The 18,367-nt window shown below is 48.1% G+C and overlaps 1 protein-coding gene across 1 annotated transcript; it reads left to right on the top strand.

Annotated features, from left to right (window-relative positions):
* Positions 1-962: 962 nt before the first annotated feature.
* LOC129123250 (2-hydroxyacylsphingosine 1-beta-galactosyltransferase-like) lies at positions 963-13,469 on the top strand. Its single transcript, XM_054637527.2, has 6 exons — positions 963-1,069; positions 7,468-8,315; positions 11,084-11,223; positions 11,394-11,470; positions 11,857-12,076; positions 12,998-13,469. The coding sequence occupies exons 2-6, from the start codon at positions 7,470-7,472 to the stop codon at positions 13,311-13,313; spliced, it is 1,599 nt and encodes a 532-aa protein (XP_054493502.2). The 5' UTR covers positions 963-1,069; positions 7,468-7,469; the 3' UTR covers positions 13,314-13,469.
* The last annotated feature ends 4,898 nt before the right edge of the window (positions 13,470-18,367 follow it).

Here is an 18,367-nt window from a genome sequence, read left to right as displayed (position 1 = left end):
AAAAGAAAGAATAGGCATAACTGAAAAACCCTGTATAGATCTAGTTAAAATAACTGATTTGTGTCCCCTTAGATTTCTTCCTCTGTGTGTGCAAGGAAAAGAAACTAGCCTTGTGGAGATCTTGAGTGCTGTAATGCTCAATTTTACCTCTTGCACTGTGGTTCTCTGCAAAGGGTGGGATGATGCACCACGTGCATTGGCCTCCGTCTTCCTCTGTAACCAACACGCTTTGCCACAGCCTTCCACCTTGAACATGATGCTGTAGGAGAAGATGTCATGCTGTCTGAAGTTCTAGCACAGAATGCAAAGAATGTCATTAGCCTTGCTGGAGATCAGCACCTGACTGAGCAAGTGCAACAAGCATTGGGGTGGGAAATGATTTGTGAGACTCTCAAAGTGACATGCTTGACAATCCTGGGAAAAACTGGTCCTTTCACAAGATTTTGCAGCTGCTAGACATACTTAGCCTACATCTCTGCTCTATTGCTGTCCTGGTGTAGAGGCCTGGTTTCCCTGTGCAACAGTGGTGCAGCTACGGCTGTTATTAGTGCTGGAACTGGACCAACAGGACATCTCCGTCTGGTATGTGCTGAACAGTGTCCCTCACATCCCGATTCCCCTGTGCACCGCCCTTTCCCTTTTGCTGTCCTGACTATCGTGTTCTGATTGCCCTCCTCTCAAGGGGGTTCTGGCCCTGGGCGTGTCCGGACAGCGGTCACTGGAGCGATGCTCTGAGGGCGATCAGATGCACTGGCCGGGCTGGAGGCACAAACTGCAGCGCTGTCCCGCTGCCCGTCGAGCTGCCGGGGCAGCGGGTGCGGCTCTCTGTGCCCACCGCGTCCCTCCCTCGCCCCGCCTTCGTGCCACAGCCCCGGGCTCGGCTCGGCTCGGCCCGGGGCGCGGCCCGTGGGCCGGGGCTTCGCCTCCCGGCCCCACCTGCGCCCGCCGGCTTGAAAGGGGAAGGCGGGCGGGTGGCGGCTGCATCCCTCCCTTCCTCCCTCTCCTCCCTCCCACTTCCCGCACCGCCGCTCCTCTCGCTCGGGCCGCGCTCCGCCGGGACTCGCTGCAGGTGGGTGCCGGGACCGCGGCGGAAGGGCGGGGGCGGCCGGCCCGGAGGAGCTGCGGCCGGCGTGTCCCCCGGCGGGGCCGCTCGGCTCCGCAGCGGCGGCGCTGTCCCGCTGTCGTGTCCTGCCGGGCTGCCGTGTCTTGCCCCGCTGTCGTGTCCTGCCCGGCTGCCGTGCAAGGAGGGTCCTTGGCCCCGCGGCGTGCCTGCGGGGTCGGTGCGATGCGCGGGCGGGGGTTCGGGGTGGCCGCGGGCGGGGGCTGCCAGCTGCGCTCCGGGTGAGCGCTGTAGACCTGGGCTGGGCTGATGGCACCTGAGCTCTGCCCGGCCGGGGAGACGGAGACAGGGACTCGGTTTGAAGTCTCGGCTGTCAGCCTGGTCCCGGCTCTGCCCGGACCAGGAAGCGAGTGTGCAGCCCGGCTTGCTCCAGCGAGGCGCGAGTTCAGCATCTGCTTCAATGCGCAGGACTGGAGCCTTGGCACGGGCACGCGTTCAGAGCGCTTTTGTGTAACTTGCTTCATCTTCCTTTAGAAGATTACATCTCAGGAGTATCTTCCATCTCCTGTTCTGCCTCCTCTTCCTATGCAACCCTCTTCAACCTCTGTTTACGGCAGCTCAGCCAGGTCTCATTCCTCTGGCGGGCTCAGAGCCAAGAAGCTCTTTGGTTTGGTTGTGGGTTTCTTTTACGTGAGGGCGTAAATTGTTTCATTGAAGAGAAGACTCACCCCTAGCTTCTCTACTCCTGTAACTCTGTCAAATGTGATCAGACTTGTCTGTCAGGACTTTATCAGTCCCCATAGCTTTCTACACAAGATTTCACAACCTTCTAGGGTGTTTAATAACTTTTCTTTAAATGTGCTGCATCTCTGCAGAAAGAAGCTGAAATGACAAGGCAGTTAATGGGACGATTCTTTTCCTCCCCATTCCTCTTAACTGCTTCCCTAAGGTTTGGTGCACCTTTATCTTCCCAGTTTTCTCTGCAGTCTGAAGAACTTATAACTTGAGTGTCATACATTCTTCTTAATACCAAATAACGCTCTGCCCTGTCATGTGCTCTCACTTTGAGGTCTATGGCTCACATGACTATTTGGAAATGGCCCCAAGCTGTTCTTTCTTTTTCATCCAGGGATTACAAATAATGTTCTGACTCGCTTCCACATGGCAGACCTCAGACCACTCACAAGGGGCACAGTCTCACATCAGCTGCTCTGTCTTGCAACCATGTTGAAAGCGAGAGAAAAAGGCTGTCTGGAAGAACTTGTTACTGCAGAGCACCCTGTGTCACAAACCATCTCTGTTCCTTTCAGAAGGCAAACAGGAAGCCTGTGGATATTGAATGGGGGAAATATCACTTACTTCCTAGACAGATTTAATGTATGATGAGGGGCCAGCTGGGGAAGCAGATGTGTGGTGTCTGACACCATCCCCCAGCTCAAGGTGTGTGTAATTTCAAATACTTGAAGATGTGTGTAGTTTCAAATACTGTGACAAGCTGAGATCCAGATCTTTATTTCTTTTCTCAGTTGTTATGGACCAGTATTTCCTTTAGTATCATGGCTCCCTGGCAGTGATCTATCATCTGGCAAGCCCTCCTGCTAGCCCACAGATTCCTACCTTGCTTGTAGAACTTCCTCCATATAACTCTAATGAGACAGGAAGGATGTTGAAGATGGTCCAAAGTACCAAAAGTTAGGAACTGTTAGGGGACTACATCAATCTTTGTCCAAAAGAGATCAGCCAGATCGCTTCTGGTGTTTTGTGGCAGCAGTAGCACCAATGTGGTGAAAGGTATAAATCATTCTGATGCTGACCTGATCACTGCTGTGATTGTTCCCTTTGGTCCTTTGGGGATTTTGGCTTCCTTCATTCTCTGTGCTTGTAGTGGGGTGCTATGCATATGTAAAAGGAAAAATGCTAGAAAGGTATGTTGTTTTGAGCAGACCATCTGTACCCTATTCAGTCTGTGTGCAAACAACATTTTAAAAGACCCTCAGGGATATAGACTGCCGGGGGATGCTTATATCTGAAGGGGATTTTTTTCTTTATCTTTGTTTTCTATACTAAAATACTAATGCTGGTATTGGTGTACTCTGACATTAGTATGCTATAGTGCTAATATAAATGTTTCAGTGTTACTGTAATTTACCCAGGTGACTCTGGTTAAGTCAGAGTCTGTGATAAACCAAAACCAGAGCACAGAAGCCCACCAAGCACTGGGCTGGATATGATTGATGGTTAAACTTCCCTATTTCCACCTGTGCTTTGTTTGCTTTGTACAGTATTGTATCCTCTAGGTTTTTAAAAGGGATTCCCCTGGGCAGGCCCTGCTTATAGTGCAACATCCTCCTGCAGTGACAAAGTTGCTCTTGGAGCTGCATACCTGCCTGCTTTCGCAGTCTTGGCTTCCATAAACTAGCTGCAGCTAGGCTGGCTGTCATCAGTGTGATGGTAGCAGATGATCCTGCTTTTTTTGGATCATACCCAACAGAACAGGCAAATCTCAGTATCTTTTTCCAGGAAGAGTTTAGAGCATCCAGGTGAAGATATCTTTTGCTTTTCAATTAATTCTGCTGCTTTGTTAACGCCTGAGGAGTTTGCAGTGAAAACATTTCTTACTGTGGGCAAGAGCTGCATAGGGACTAGGATGCAGGAGGGGAAATAATTCAGTCCCATGTATACAGGCCTCCAGGTCCTGGGCAGGAACTAGGTAATATAAAATGTGAGGGAGAGATACAAATGGCAGTCCTTGCATTTGAGCCTGCTCATAGCCCTTTCTTTGTTCTTTGGGGTTCTTTGCCTTGACTGCTTGCTGTGAGAAGTTTTAGTACTTCAGCCTAATAAAAGGCACCTGAATTAAATTGGAGCTGTGGCTGTTTGGTTATTTCACTTAAGTTGGTTGGTGTAATTTTCCATCAATACCAAAGCCATACCCTGTCAAACATGTTAAACAGGGCAAAATCATGAGACAAATTTCAGCCCAGTAAGAGGTTTCTCAGGGGCATTTCAGAGGACTGTGCCCTCTCTACTCCCTTTCTGCTGCCTCACTTTTCAGCACTAATGCATTGCTGTGGCTTTGAAAGCAATCTCCCAGCAGCTGGAGGTGGACAGTTGTGCAGGGTAGGGGGGATGCTGCTGCTTGCTGTGACAGTCTCACTTTCCCAGGTCCTGCTCCCACTGAGGTGCCTGCTCTGCCCTGAATGCTGCAGTGGTGAAACTTAAAACATTTGTGGTGTGGGCTTTTCCAACAGTTCCCTTGAACCCTTACTCTGGCTGCCAGTGTTAACTGTGATGTTAGGTCCATTGCTCTGAGTAGATCAGCCAGCTGGCATGGCTCAGCCAAGCATTTGTCATGAAAACAGGGAAGGGTCTATTCTCTCTTTACAAGCCTTCCTCTTGCAGTGGCAGGGTTATTTTTGCAGTATTTATGTGATGTAGCCTAGGGCTTCCAGACCACAAACAAGGAGATGGTTCTGTCTACTCTGCTCTCAGGCCTCGTGTGCAATCTGTCATTTACCTTTTGTCATTTACTGGATTTTGCACCTCTGACAAGGCACAAGCCATGAATTCACCTTCCTAGAGAATCACATTCCCGTGCCCAGGTGTTTGAAGATTTCTGAAGACCACCTGTCTGCAGTAGCTGAGCTCCCATAGCCAGAGAGCTGGGCTGAGCCTGTGATGCCCAGGCTGGAGGATCCTGCTGCAGAGCCCATGGAGCAGCTTTTTTGTTCAGTGTTAGTAAGAGGTAAACCAGCCAGGTGAGCAGGTGGATTTTGAGCCTTCCCTAAACTGGGCCATTTAGCCCTTGTCTAGGTCTGGGACTTCCTTCCCCTTTGCCATCAACCTGAGACTTCAACAATGACTAGATGCTGAACAAGCCCTTATGCCCTTTTTGCTGGTAGTTAGCCTTTGTTTTATCCCAATAGCACTAAAATCAGGGGTGTGTCTGGTGTATCCAACACGGCTCTAGGGCTGAAGCTACGACCAGGGTACCTTTCTGGGCATGGACAGAGCAGAGATTATCTCTGGTGGTATTGAGCTGAAGTAGGAAAAAAGGTCTCTTCCTGCAGCCTGGCATCCTCTCACATCTTAGCAAGATTTACAGCCTCCCTTTATTGCTTGGGCAGGGAGAAGAGGTTCCTGAGCCAGCGCCTTTAGGGATTGCTCCTGATTTTGGAAGAGATGAAACCACCAAGAGCAGTTTGCAAGTCTCACTGAGTCAGCATGTGCCCCTGACCTGAGGGCTGAGATTGACACCTTACTTGTCATTTGGATTTTGATAGTCCCCAGAGGGTCTTGGCTGAGCTGAGGGTCTCAGCAATGTCTGGCATGTAGGTCCATGGCAGAGCACAGTCCTTGTTGAAGATGGGTGATTTTTTTTCTTTAAATAACTATACCTTTTACCTGGACTATTTCTTCATCTTTTTTTTCTTGTTGCCCAATGAGAAAACACCCTACCCTACATAATGAAATCTCTTCTACTCTTCTTGGCATACTTATGTGCATGTATGACCCACTAGGTTCCCCAGGACAAGCCCATGTCTGCTTCTGTCCTTAACTCCCTGCCATCCCAGCAGAGATCAGGAGTACATGGCTGCCATCCTTCCCCTGCTTCCTGGAAGCAGCATGTGCTCCTGGATCTGCTATGAATGTCATACCTAAATGCTTTACCTTCCCTGGTGTTGGGCAGGATAAGTTCCCTTGGGGCCTCTCAAGTAATCTGAGTACCAGACCAGCTTTGTGGGCTGTAGCTCTGTTGTGACCAACGCTTTGTCACAGGCCAGCCTGTTTCCTGTGTTAGGGAGGCAGGATGCTGAGCAGATCCTTACTTTCCTTTCAGAGCTTATGCTTTCTTCCTTCCAGCCCATCACTTTTGTCTGTATTCTCCTGGAGCTCTTGTTCTGTGGGTCCAGCTACCCTCTTGGTATCTGTTAGCTTTTCTTGTGTTTCTTATCACTCGTGCAGGCACAGCCACACAGTTGACCCTGGGTAGGCAGGATGGGAGTCCAAGCACTAGCAAGAACTCCTTTGAAACAGGGGAGGGTCCCAACCAGCAGCTGCTCTGTTTCTTTCCCATGTCCTGTCCCCACATGGGACAAGAAAGCACTGGAGGAAGAATAGGGCAGTTTTATTCTCCCATGTCTTCACTCTCATGTGCTTAGTTTAGCCAAAGAGAGGCCTGCTGAGGGCAGTCTGAACACTGTATTTAGCAGAGTCTTGTCCATTACTTTCTTTCCCATCTCTTAATTGATCAAGCACTACCAGAGGGGCTGTCAGAAAATCTTGTACCAAATTCCACTCTACCACATCCCTGCAGCCCCACTGGGGCTTAGTGTGTGGGGGTCATCCAAAATCCACTTCTAGTTGATCCCATTGTAACTTCTTCCTCTTCCCACTGCTGCTTCCTGGCATGTCTGAACTGGGTTCTCAGAAAACTACTCTGCTTCTGACTATTCCCAAATAATTATCACATAGTTCTTCTCCCAAAATAATGCTAGGTGTGGGTGAGGCGCGTTCGCTTCCAGTGATGTAGCAACATCCCTTACACAACAGAAATCTTGGGTGTTTCACCAAACTGCAGAGGGGATGACGGCTTTAGGAGTGTGACTAAGGGGCATCAGTGTGCCACAGGTGTTGCATGTCATCTCTGGGATTGCTTTCTGGGTTTGCCTTCTCCTAGTGGATGAGTATCCTGGCACCCACTTTCCTTTCCCAGCCCTTTCCCCAGAGCCTCCCATGACTGATCCATACTGGAGCACTCTCTATCCAGACCATGGCTGTGCTCTCTGGGATTGTGGCTCCTCTCAGTGCGTCCTGCTGTGACCTGGACTTGCTCCTGCCTTGTTTGTGCTGAGCAAAGTGCCTTGCCAGCCATGTGAGGGCCAAAGCCAGAGCATACCTCATGGCATTTCCATCAAGCTCTGCAGGCCTCCGTGCGAGCTTGCACAGACATCAAGGCCTCAGAGAGAACCAGCTGTTCTGGCTGGACAGAAATAAAAATAAAATCCTGCTGAGCTGGTTCTATAGCGGTAAACAGGGACTGAGCACCAAGTGTCCCTGCTGGTGCTGTGACCCAGCATAGCTCCTCCAGCCACTCACCCTCAGTAACTCTCTGTGAGTCAGTCTGCTAGTTTTTGAGCCTTAGGAGCACAGAGAAGAGATTTTCTGGAAAACTCCCCTGATATCTGACTTTGGTTGTTGGGGTATTTTTGTGGGATTGTTTCTGGTTTGGTTGGGGTTTTTTTAGGGCAAGGCAGAGTGGATGGGAATGGATGTTCCCCAGTGAAGGACACCAGACTGCTCTCCTTTCCCAGCTCACAAGTCCTGGCTTGCAGCTACAATTCCAACTGTTATTACTGAGTGCATGACAGAGATACTGCATTAATGGCATGTTTGTCTCCTTGCAGTGATGAAGATGATGAAGGTGCTACCGTGCCCTGCTGCTCTTCTTTTCCTTGTGACTGCATTCACTGTGGAGCCATCTCACTGTGCCAAGGTGCTGATCATGCCCACCATAGTCTTTGACAGCCACTTGAGAGTCTTCATGCGGGTGGCAGAGGCACTGACTGACCGGGGCCATGACCCTGTGCTGCTACTCCATGAAGGTCGGGATGTGGAGACCTCCTTGCCCGGCTTCCGCGTGCAGAGGTACTGGGGAACCTTCAGCACAGAGAGCGCAGATGCCTGGGTGCAGGAGAAGATAAAGCGTATCTTTCAAGGGAAGATGACCTCCCTGGAGGTGTTTTCATTTTTGGAGAAGTACCTGGAAAACTGTGACCTAGTACTGGAAAATTCTACCCTTCTGCAGAAACTCCAGCTGGAGCACTTTGATCTGCTGTTGGTGGACCCCAATGAGATGTGTGGATTTATCCTGGCCCACATCCTACACATCAAATATGCTGTGATTTCCACTGGCTTCTGGTTCCCAGCAGAGATTGGTGCCACCTCCCCCATTGCCTATGTCCCTGAATTCAACTCCCTGATGACAGACAGGATGGGCTTTTTTGGTAGGACTTGGAATCTCCTAGTCTACATAATCACTCGTGTGGCTACAAAACTGGTCATCCTGCCCAAGTTTGAACGTCTCATGGAGAAGCATAGTGTGGAGCCCAAGACATCCATGTTGGACCTTGTTCATGGAACCAGTCTGTTCTTCCTCTGTAATGATGTGGTGTTGGACTTTCCCCGTCCAACGCTCCCCCATGTCATTTTCACAGGGGGGATCCTCGCTGAGCCTGCAAAGCCCCTTCCAGTGGTAAGTGCAAGAAAGCTTTGATCTATGATTGCACATCGGCTGGGGAGGCTACTTAGTACAGATCTTCTCTGCGAGAACCTTGTAAAAGTTCTGAAGCCCCAAGTGTCTGGAAAGCTGCTGTGTTTTGGTGCTTGTGGGTGCATCGGCGAGACAGGGAACACTGAAGGTTGTCAGACTGCAGGGAGGATGTAGAATTAAGTGGGCCACTCTGAAGTGGGATTTGGCCTCACTGACCATGTGAAATGGTGTGTGGAGTTTGTAAGATGGAAGTGCTGCCCCTGGGACTTGAGAATGAATAGTTTGTTTGCTCCTGTGCTAAAGTGGGAATGGGAAGAACAATTAATCTTCTTTGTTTCATCACTGATGTGTTAATCCAGAATTTCCTCCTTCATCCTATTTCTCACAGAGCATTTCTGCCCTTGAGCTTGTAGTCTTAAGAAACCACAGAGGAGAGCTCTTCTTGTTCCTTCATTAAATTGAGTGCAGAATCCCAAAATGTAAAAAACTGCAGGGTATTAACCCCTTTTTCTCAAGATTCAGTCCTGAAAACTCTCTCAAGGCTTTCTCCAGCCTATGCCTTACTCATCCCAGGAATAAATTCAGAGGAACAAGCTCCTAAAGCCTCTGGCTGAAGACAGTACTGGAAGAGAGTAGGACTTGTCTTACCACTTTTACAAACATTGAGGGGAAATAAACCTGAATAATAAAACTTAGGCAGTCAAGATGTCCTGGTGTCCTGACTAAGGGTGTGAAATAGAGATAAGATTTCAACTTTCAAATTATTAGAGGCTTTTCAAGATCTCCGATGGCAACTTCACTGATGCTGTGGATACCAATATTTTTCAGTTAAAAAAGAAGTGAGATCAGGTGCCTTAAAAAGAATCTCTCAGATGTGCCTGACTGCACATGAGCCTTGCCCATGTGGCACGGCCTGCAGGTAATGAAACGCACGTAGGGTGCTCCGAAAGCTGTGTCAGAGGGTGGCTGCCTCACAGCTCTTGCAAAACTCTGGCTTGGTCCAACCTGGCCATGTACACACCTGCCTTATAAAGAAGGGAGTTGTTTGTTAGGGCATTACTCATGTGCTTCACAGCTTCCAGAACAGATCCCAGGGCACCTAAGGAAAGAATGATGGAGATAAGTCTGGAGCCCTGCAGTAGGTGGTGGCTGTCATGCTAGCAGGTAGGCATGTCTGTGTCCACATCATGGGATTCCAGGAGAAGAGAGAGCCTCTGTAGGTCTAGGTGTGCCCTAAAGAATGTCCCATTTGAAATGTAATTAAATGCTTATTTCCTCCTATTTGAAACACTATGGTTTTGACTGCTTCTATTTAGGACTTGGTTAAATATAGATTTGTATTTGAGAGAAAGTGAGAACATTTGGTGGTCAACCATGCTTCCCTGGCAGCTTCAATGCTGTTTCGGAAAGATAAATGTTATGGCCCAATTATAATGGATAACATAGTCATCTGGTTTAGGAGTCATTATACTTGTATTTAGAAAAGGAAAACCAGCACTTTCTCTTCTGTAGCAGTTTCAGTGGTTGCACTGCTCAAAGGATGTAAAAGTCAAAAGAATGGAGAAGCTAAAATATCTCTATTGTAAACTTCTTGATTCTTGGATTGTTTTAGCGCACTCTAAGCATTTCTGAAAAGATAGGCATGAGTCTCTGAAGCGTACAATAAAGGAGAAGTATCCCCAGAGAATAACACTAAGATGCGCTGTTGTAACTTTTTTGCACTCTGATCCCCTAACTTTTAAAATACAACTAATATTCTGTATTAATCACTTTAGTTTTCTCTTCAAATGACATTTTTTTAAATTCATTTTCTCCTGCATATTTATTTTAGGAAGTATATATATTCAAAGATAGATTTTTATTAAAATTCCCTAAAATGCTCCTGACTGAGACACATGGGAAACTTGAAGCAGGACATAATGAGAAATAGACTCAGCCCAGCCTGGCATAAGAGGGAATAGTCCATGTTTGCTTCACAGTAGCTGTGGTTGCTGATTTCTTCTCCCTACTACCTTCTGGCTTTGGTTAAAAAAAGTACAGACTCTGTTCTAGATACAGACCTGTTCATGTAGCATTATAGGTAGCCTCTAAATGAAGGACAAATGACCATGAGTTTTACTGGATCTGTAGCTACCTTTCTGTCCAGTGATCAAAAACTAAATCTGCTGTCTGCAAGCAGCTATCAAGGATGGTTAGAAGTATCCTGTCAATATGGCAAGACTTTCTGCCATCTCCAGAAGCCTTTGACATTGGAGAGTTGTAGGAACTTTCCAGGAAGAAGTTGTTCCTGACTGTGTGATGTTTTGTCTCTTGTATCAGCTTACATCTAGAGATCCTGACAGGCCTCCTGTCTTAGTGGTAATGGGAAAATAGCCTGCCTTTTTTTGCTACAATTTCCCTTTCTCTCCTAGCTTTTCCTATGTGGTGCCTCTGTTTCCAGAACCTTTCTTGTCAAAGACCAATTGTGTTACCTCCAGTGCAGGAGATAATGCCATGAAATGCAGGTTTTGGTCACCTCCCTGCAAACTCCCAAGACCCGGTGGTGCTCAAGTAATTTCTGCCTGTCTGGGTGCAAAAACCACAGTGGTTTTAGAGTTCGTTGCCTGGTGAAAACCGTGTTGCTTTGTGCTCTGGGTGGATTTGGCTTCATCTTCTCTGTGGACAGTTTCTACTGCCTCTGTCAGAGGCAAAAGTGGGAAGGGCCTTTTTGGAAGAATACTTCAAGGCAGCTGTGTGTGTTTTGCCCACAGGGTCTGCGTCTCTGGGTGGAAGCAGCAGAGGCAGGTGTTGTTGTTGTCTCCTTTGGCATCGGGATCCGAGCTCTTCCAAGCGATTTGGTGGAGAAGATGGCTGGTGCATTTGCTCGCCTCCCGCAAAGGGTGGTGTGGAGGTGAAAAGGGAATGGGATTCATTTTCACTTGAGTTGGATGAAAAACAATGTTATGGGGTGATTCATTTCAAATCACAGAGTCTGCTTTCTGTTTCTTGATCTGATTGAATTTACTCTTGTTCTCTGTGTTTCTTTTCTCCTTTTTTCCCTTCCTCTGTCTCCTCCCACAGATATTTTGGTCAGAAGCCAAGAAACCTGGGTGAGAATACGCTGATGATGGGGTGGCTGCCCCAGAATGACCTGCTAGGTAAGGCTGGGTTCTGTGTATGTGTGTGCCACTAGCAACACCCCTGGAGTTTAGCCCAAACCACAGCAAAGGCACATAAGGATAGCAGCACCTGTGTGGATCTAAGTCTGTTGCTTCTTGTGTGTCTGATCTGTACAAAACATGTTCCTCATCAAACACCTGCTTGAAGCTGCTTGGCTCCTATCTCCCTTCTCCTCCAGGCTCTGCTCAGCAATACTGGGCTGCAAAAAGCCAGATGTATTCCCAAAGGAATCCTCTCTGCTTAACATCCTCTCTGCTTAGCCTGTTTTTCTCTAAACATACATCAACATTGTGTGTTAAGGAACCCCTGGTAGCCATGTTGCATCATGGAAGGCATTGACTTGCTACTCTTCCTTTACCTGCAGGCCATCCCAATGTGAAAGCTTTTGTCAGCCACTGTGGGATGAATGGTATATTTGAGGCAATTTATCACGGTGTGCCAGTGGTGGGATTTCCTTTCTATGGGGACCAGTTTGACATCATGACCAGAGTGCAGGCAAAGGGCATGGGTATCCTCATGGACTGGAGCAGACTAAAAGAAGAGGAGCTTTACCAGGCTGTCATCACCGTCATCTCTGACCCCAGGTGAGGCATCTGGAAGCATCAAGCTCTTCCTTGGTGCAGACAGTGTGTAGGGACCAGTGTGTCTTTGTGTTGACCCCTACACCGCCTATGATGGCTTCTGTACCAAGCACAGTGTCAAGCATTGCTCAGCTGACCAGATGTATCACTGCCTCAAAATCCTTAGATGCAGCACAGGAGGAGATACTCCAGCATTTGCTTTTAAGGAGTGTGATCTAGTCCTGTCTGACTGTAATGTTCTTAGAAAGTTTTCTGAGCTACTGGGAAGAGACCTCTTAATGCCACCATGTCATAAGGGAGAGTGAGATCACAGCCCCCCATTGGGACCTCCCTGAACTTGTCCAAAAAACTTTCTATAGAAACAGAGAGGGAACTGCAGGTAATGCTCCATCTGCTCCTTCTGTCAATCATATACTCTGCTTTTTCCTAGAACTGAAGCAGGAACAGAAAAGTGACACAGGGCTCCTGGTTTCTAATGGGACATGTGCAACTGCTGATTTTTGAAATGCTCTCTGAGAGCTTGATTTTGAAAATATTTTGCATTTCTTACCTATTAAGAGGTGTTGCAGTTTGGTACCTAGAAGGGTTTGGCCACTCATCAAGTGTATAACTTTTGCTTGATGCTGGGTGAGGTCTTAGGGTGTAAACTCCCCTCAGAAAGTGTCATACACATGAACTCACTGAACAGGTACTTGCAAGCCAAACTGTTCAGTGTTATTAACAAAACACAAAGAAAAATCCACTCTGGTTTGTGCCTTCATAGCTGGCGAGTGCCATCAGAGTGGTTTCAGAAGAAGAATGGGAGAAACTTGCCCCTCTCCCAAGGTATTATTTGGGACTTGAAAGCATCACTGGATGTCTCAGGCCACTTCTCAGTATGAAGTTTCTATTGAAAGGTAAATGTCTTGTCATCTTCCCTTGCAGCTACAGAAAAGCAGCCCAGCACATCTCAGCCCTGCACCTGGACAGACCAATGCACGCTCTCAACAGGACAGTGTATTGGCTGGAGTACATCCTTCGGCACGATGGGGCACCCTTCCTTCGCCCGGCTGTCTACGACCTCTCCTGGTATGAGTACTTCTGCCTGGACATACTGGCTCTTCTCTTGCTATGTCTGGCTGCTATTGGATTTGCTCTCTACAAATCTGTGCTGTGGTGCAGAAGGAAAGCGGCCAGCCCTGTGTATCAGAATGGCAATTGCGTGAAAGGCCACCTCACAGATGAGAAAAAACTGCAGTAGTGGCCAGTGTGTTCCAGGGCATATCCCATCACTGTGAAATGAACTGCTGCTGTGCCAAGAAATGTATGGCATGCAGGCATGGAGAGAGGTGAAAGATCTGCAGGTCTGGATGAGAAGAGAGTGGGGAGGGAGGAGTATTGCAAAGGCCTGTGTCTACACCTCTGTGTACAGCACCTGTGGGCGGGGGGGTGAATTCAGGCGTGGGTGGGAGCACTTGGCCAGGATGCTGGGAATGGGGCATGGGTAGGTAGACTTCCAGGGAGGAGTGCAGGTTGTTCCCTTTGTATTGCACATTGGTTTAGATGCTGGAGTTGCTCTTCTGGCTTTTTGGATCATGGAGGCTCTGGAGGTAGGAACAGCATTTCATATGCAGCAGACACCATTTCTCCTCTGCCTTGTTACTAAGAGCCCCAGTAGTCAGGATACCTTTATGTGCAGATGTGAACTGAAGCAGAGCTGTGGACAAGGAAGGGCCCTGAAACTATCATCTACAAGAGAGAAAAATTGGTATAAGTTCTGTGGATAAATATTGTTCTTCCTACTTCAGTCAACACTCTGCAATCCCATTTGTGTTTGAGCTAAATTATTATTTTTTAAAATAAACTTATATTCTTTCTCCTCTGTGGCAGTTCTCTGGTCTTGGTTCAATGTGAATCTGTGATTCTTATAACAGGAAGTTGTTCAAGCAAGATGGAAATGCTTTTTCCTTCTCATTACTGCTGCCATGGTCTCCACATACCTCCATCAGCAATTTTTTAGCCTTTCTGCAGGCTTTCATGCAGTGCCTTCTCTCCTCTGTCTTCATGTGGCACACACCCATTCCCATAGCACCTCCAAACCTGTGATGAAAGAAATCTGGAACAGATGCAAGTGCCAGGACCAGCAGCCAATAGCTCAGAAATCTGGTCATAGCAATGGGCCCTATACCACATTTAGAGAAGCAGCAGGCTCTCCTCATTTCAGTGTGAGCAGACAATATTGTTGCCCTACTTGGGCCATGGTATGGAGTGACATCTAATGTGTTTTTACTCACCCTGGACTCTAAGGCAAACCTAACTGGGGTGCAGTTGCACAACCTGCCCACAGCATTGTCCGATGTGCTCCCTGCCAGTGGCCCACACTGAGGATCCAGGACTCTGCTCCATGCTCCCACTGGGGCCACTGCAGTGCTCCCAGTAGTTGAAGAGTAACCTCACTGCCACAGCTGCCCTTACTGGTGGTTCTAGCCTCTGCTCTTGCTTGCTGTTCCATGTGGGGTTTTTCCCAGACAAGAGATGTGTTTTTACTGCAACCTGTGAAACAATACTTTGTCTGGGCTCCTGGGCTGCTCTAGGTTGGAATAGTGCCTGGCTCTGACTTGGGAGGTCTTCTGAGGCCAGGCAGTGCTGTCTTCCCTCCCTACCCTCAGCTTGCAGAGGGGCTAAGATGAAGGTGACTTTGGATGACCTATCAATGTTGCTCTGTAGCAGTCCTTTGTGGCTTCATTCCCTCTGAGCTGAGGATGTGGAGCCTTAGTCCCTAATGGCAGGAAGAGGGAGATCAGAGCAAGGTGCTGACAGATATTAGGGGGAAAGTGGGCATTGTAGATAAGTAATAGGAACACTGTCTGCCTGACACCTTTCTGTTTGCAAATTGAAATTAAGAGGTTGATGGGATTTGGGGTTTCTCTTTAGATAAAAAAAAGAGATATTTTCACAAATTTTCAGCATTCCTGCCTGTTTCCAGTTGCACTGTGGTGACCTTGTTGTCATCTCCTAGCAGATGAGTTTGGACAAGGGGGTGGAGGTGGGGCATTTTTTCATCTCTGAGGTGGAAGAAGGAGATCATTACTGCTGCCTACGTGAGAGTTTGGATGTTTAGATCAGGCTGAACATAGCAAGACAGCTGGCAAGCTTGTGGCTTGGTGTCAATGTTGGATTGTTTTGAACTTGAAGAAGAAAGAGGGAGAAGACAAACACACCGTGTTTGCAAACTGGAGGCATCATGGCCTGATGAGGACAGAGACCTGCACGTGGCTTTGTTTGCAAGCAGAAGAGCAGACAGAAGTATTTGAGACCCAAGAGTCTGTGTGGATTTACAAAAATGTGAATCTATTTTCCTATGCTTCCTCCTTGCTATTCACAATTTCAGAAAGAAGCTCAAGCAAGCACCACATGCATCATTAGCATGTTGTCCCCTATCAGATATGCTCTTAACTTCTTGAACTTCTTATGGCTGCTTTCATTCCCAAAGGTATTGCAGAGTTAGGAGGCATTTCTAGCCAGGGAGTCAAGGTATATAGTCAAGGGAGTCAAGTCTGTTCAAAAACGATTCCACAATTTGGTGGCAACTCTTTCTAATGGAGTAAAGCATTAACCTGCCCAAGGACCTTGTGAGTAAGAAGTGGACATTCAAAAAGCACCCCTGAAGTAAAGAGTCTTCCCTAGGAAAACCTGTGTACTGGCTTAGAAACTGTCAGGAGCCATTCTGTAAGTTATAAAGTGATTTTATAGAAGTATTTAAATAGACTCATTAAAGATGAAAGCTACTCTAGCTTTTCCAGTTTTATTTATGTCCTCTGTAAATCTTTTCCTAATAAACACATAGTTTTCTCTCTTTACTCTTCTCCTTTTTCTCTTTTCTCCTTGTTATTCTTTCAGTATTGAATACAGAAGAAAAGTATGACAAGGGCTCAAGCTAGTTATTAAGTTAAATTAGGAATAATGAGTAGCCTGTCACACAAATTAAAAGCCATGGTGGGGGAAGGGATGTAGGTGAGCTTTATCCTTCATGTAGCTCTGCCTTCAGCTTGGTGCCTGATCCCTGGGCACAGTGCCTGCAGTTACTAAATGCCCTCCCTGTCACAGGTACTGAGACAGGCATGCAGGGCTGTGGTGCAACTTGGGAAATTAAAAAATTGAAACTGTGGTTTATGAGGCAAGCAAGGAGCAAGCTCTTTTTTTGCCTTTTTTTTTTTCCCCTCTCTCTTTCCCCTCGAGGAAAAGTAGGACATGAGTCAATACCTTCCAAAAGACTGAAGAAGCCTCACCCAAGAGCTGCTACCCCAGCTGAGCTGTGCACAGGGCAAAGCTGCCTCCTGCCTCTGCGCCTTGCTGCCGGCGGGTCTGGGGCATCATGAGCAGGATCCCGCAGCAGCCGCAGGGTGCAGCAGCACCCCCAGTCTCGCTGCTGAGTGCGATCTCCCTGCAAGGGCCCCGAGTGCGGCGGGAGGTGTTCGGGGCACGCTTGAGCCAGCTTTTCAGGTTCACCCGGCCCCACAGCTCCTCACCAAACTTCTCTGCGTGAGGCCCTGTGACTGGGAGCCGTCCTGGCTTGGAAACACCCTGGGTTTGCAAATGAATGTGTGTTCCAGGTGATGGCTGTGCAGCTCTGCCCAAACCCTGGGCTGGGGGCAGCTCCCCTGCTGGGAGCAGCTCCTTGTGGGCGATAGGGAGGGGGTGAAGCTGGCATGGTTCCTGTTATGACTCTTCTCCTCCGCCCGGTGCCAGCAGCTGCAGTACTGCTGGAGCACACAGCAGGGCCTGGCACTGCCTCGAGGGCTGCTCCCCTGAAGGACTTTGCAATCAGCTCATAAACTACTGCTGCTCCAGCCCGGTGCTGGCTTTGGAAGGGTCCCCGCACACCCTGGCAGCATCTCCATGGGAGAATCTGACTGTGGGCTGCCACAGCCACATCAATTCCTTATCTGGTTTTTCCAGCCTAGTAAGGTGGAGGCACCAAACTGTGTCAACAAAATTGGGCTAATAAAGAGGAGCTGTCTCCCTCTGCAGGTGAGTGTGAAATCGCTCCATCTGGCAGTGGAAAGACTAGAGAAGACGATGATTTTTACTTACCCACCCTTTAATGACACTAATCAAAGAGCACTTCTGTGGCAGGAGCCCCTTCCCCTGGCCTGTGCATGGCTCAGCCCCAGCCTCTCATCTCTGCCTGTGGGTATCTCCCTCATGGCCCCCATGCACCTCTCCGATGCTCTTGAGAGCACGGGCAATGCTTTTCTCTGGTGCTTGCAGGTTACAAATATTTCCCACAGAGGAAGGCAAGGAGCCAAGCTCTGTGAGTCCCCAGAACCCAGCCGTGGCCATTTGCCATTGAGAGCACTGTTGGAACAAGCTAGTCCCTCTGTCCCCACCAGGGCCTCCTTAGGGCTCTGCCATGGCAAATGGAACTGCACAGCAAATCCTGAAGACAGTGCAATGGAAAACAGCTTTCTCCCAGGCACTCAGGTGAGGCCTGGGATCTCAAAAACCAGAAATGCCCATGGTCCCTCCCAAGCTGTGCTTTTGGAAGGACTTCCCAAATCCTTGTAAACACCAAGGAGAGATTACACACCAGCCAGGAGCTAGGCACTATGCCTTCCAGGACAGCTGGGGGCAGCCAATTACTCCAAACAGCTGACAGATATCTCAGGATACAGAAAGCTCCTCCCTTCTCTCTCAGCCTCTTCCCTCTTTTTCAGGGACTACTGCTAAGGTGCTTCTCCCTCTCCAGCTGGGCTCATTTACCTCCATCAGGACCACTCTACCTGCTGCAATAAAAGACTCTGGGTGGGATACAGCTGGGACCAGTTATTTTTCAGGTTCTTACATCTTCTCTCTGTGGTGTCTATAGTAGGAATGGTTGTGTAGCAATGTTTTTAAGAAAAACTTTTCAATTATTATTTGGTAAAATATCTGTGCTAGTGCTATAGTAGTGATCCTATTGAGTAATCTAATCCTGTCTCCTTTGAATTCAGTTATAAGAGTTTCTATAAGGGAAGTTCTTCCAAGATCAAACCACGTCCTGATGTAAAACTCAGCTATTTTAGTAAAAAGCTCTTTTATTAAAGAGCTTTGCAGAGTTGAGTTTTCTTCTGTTATTAGCATTCCTGGAAAACCAGAGGGATCCTGGTTGATTGTGAAGAGGTAAGTGTGGCTATAGCGATATTCAGAACCTGTAGTTCAAGGGAAGTTGGTTTTGAGAAATACAAGATAACAAGGAAGGTTGGAGGAGTTAGTGAAACTATGGTATGGTTCACGAGGGCAATGGCAGCCCCACATAGCTAATGTTTGCTTTTA

This window comes from Agelaius phoeniceus, chromosome 9, assembly GCF_051311805.1.
Source record: "Agelaius phoeniceus isolate bAgePho1 chromosome 9, bAgePho1.hap1, whole genome shotgun sequence".
In the NCBI taxonomy this organism is placed as follows: Eukaryota; Metazoa; Chordata; class Aves; order Passeriformes; family Icteridae; genus Agelaius; species Agelaius phoeniceus.
Note: the sequence above shows the minus strand (reverse complement) of the source record. Positions and strands in the feature narration are given on the sequence as shown.

What these genes read in the sequence shown, in the direction of transcription:
- LOC129123250 (XM_054637527.2), top strand. Translation starts at nt 7,470, where the DNA reads ATGAAGATGATGAAGGTGCTACCGTGCCCTGCTGCTCTTCTTTTCCTT. An exon ending in CTGCAAAGCCCCTTCCAGTG is followed by an intron (nt 8,316 to 11,083) that starts GTAAGTGCAAGA and finishes TTTTGCCCACAG; the next exon opens with GGTCTGCGTCTCTGGGTGGA. An exon ending in CCGCAAAGGGTGGTGTGGAG is followed by an intron (nt 11,224 to 11,393) that starts GTGAAAAGGGAA and finishes CTCCTCCCACAG; the next exon opens with ATATTTTGGTCAGAAGCCAA.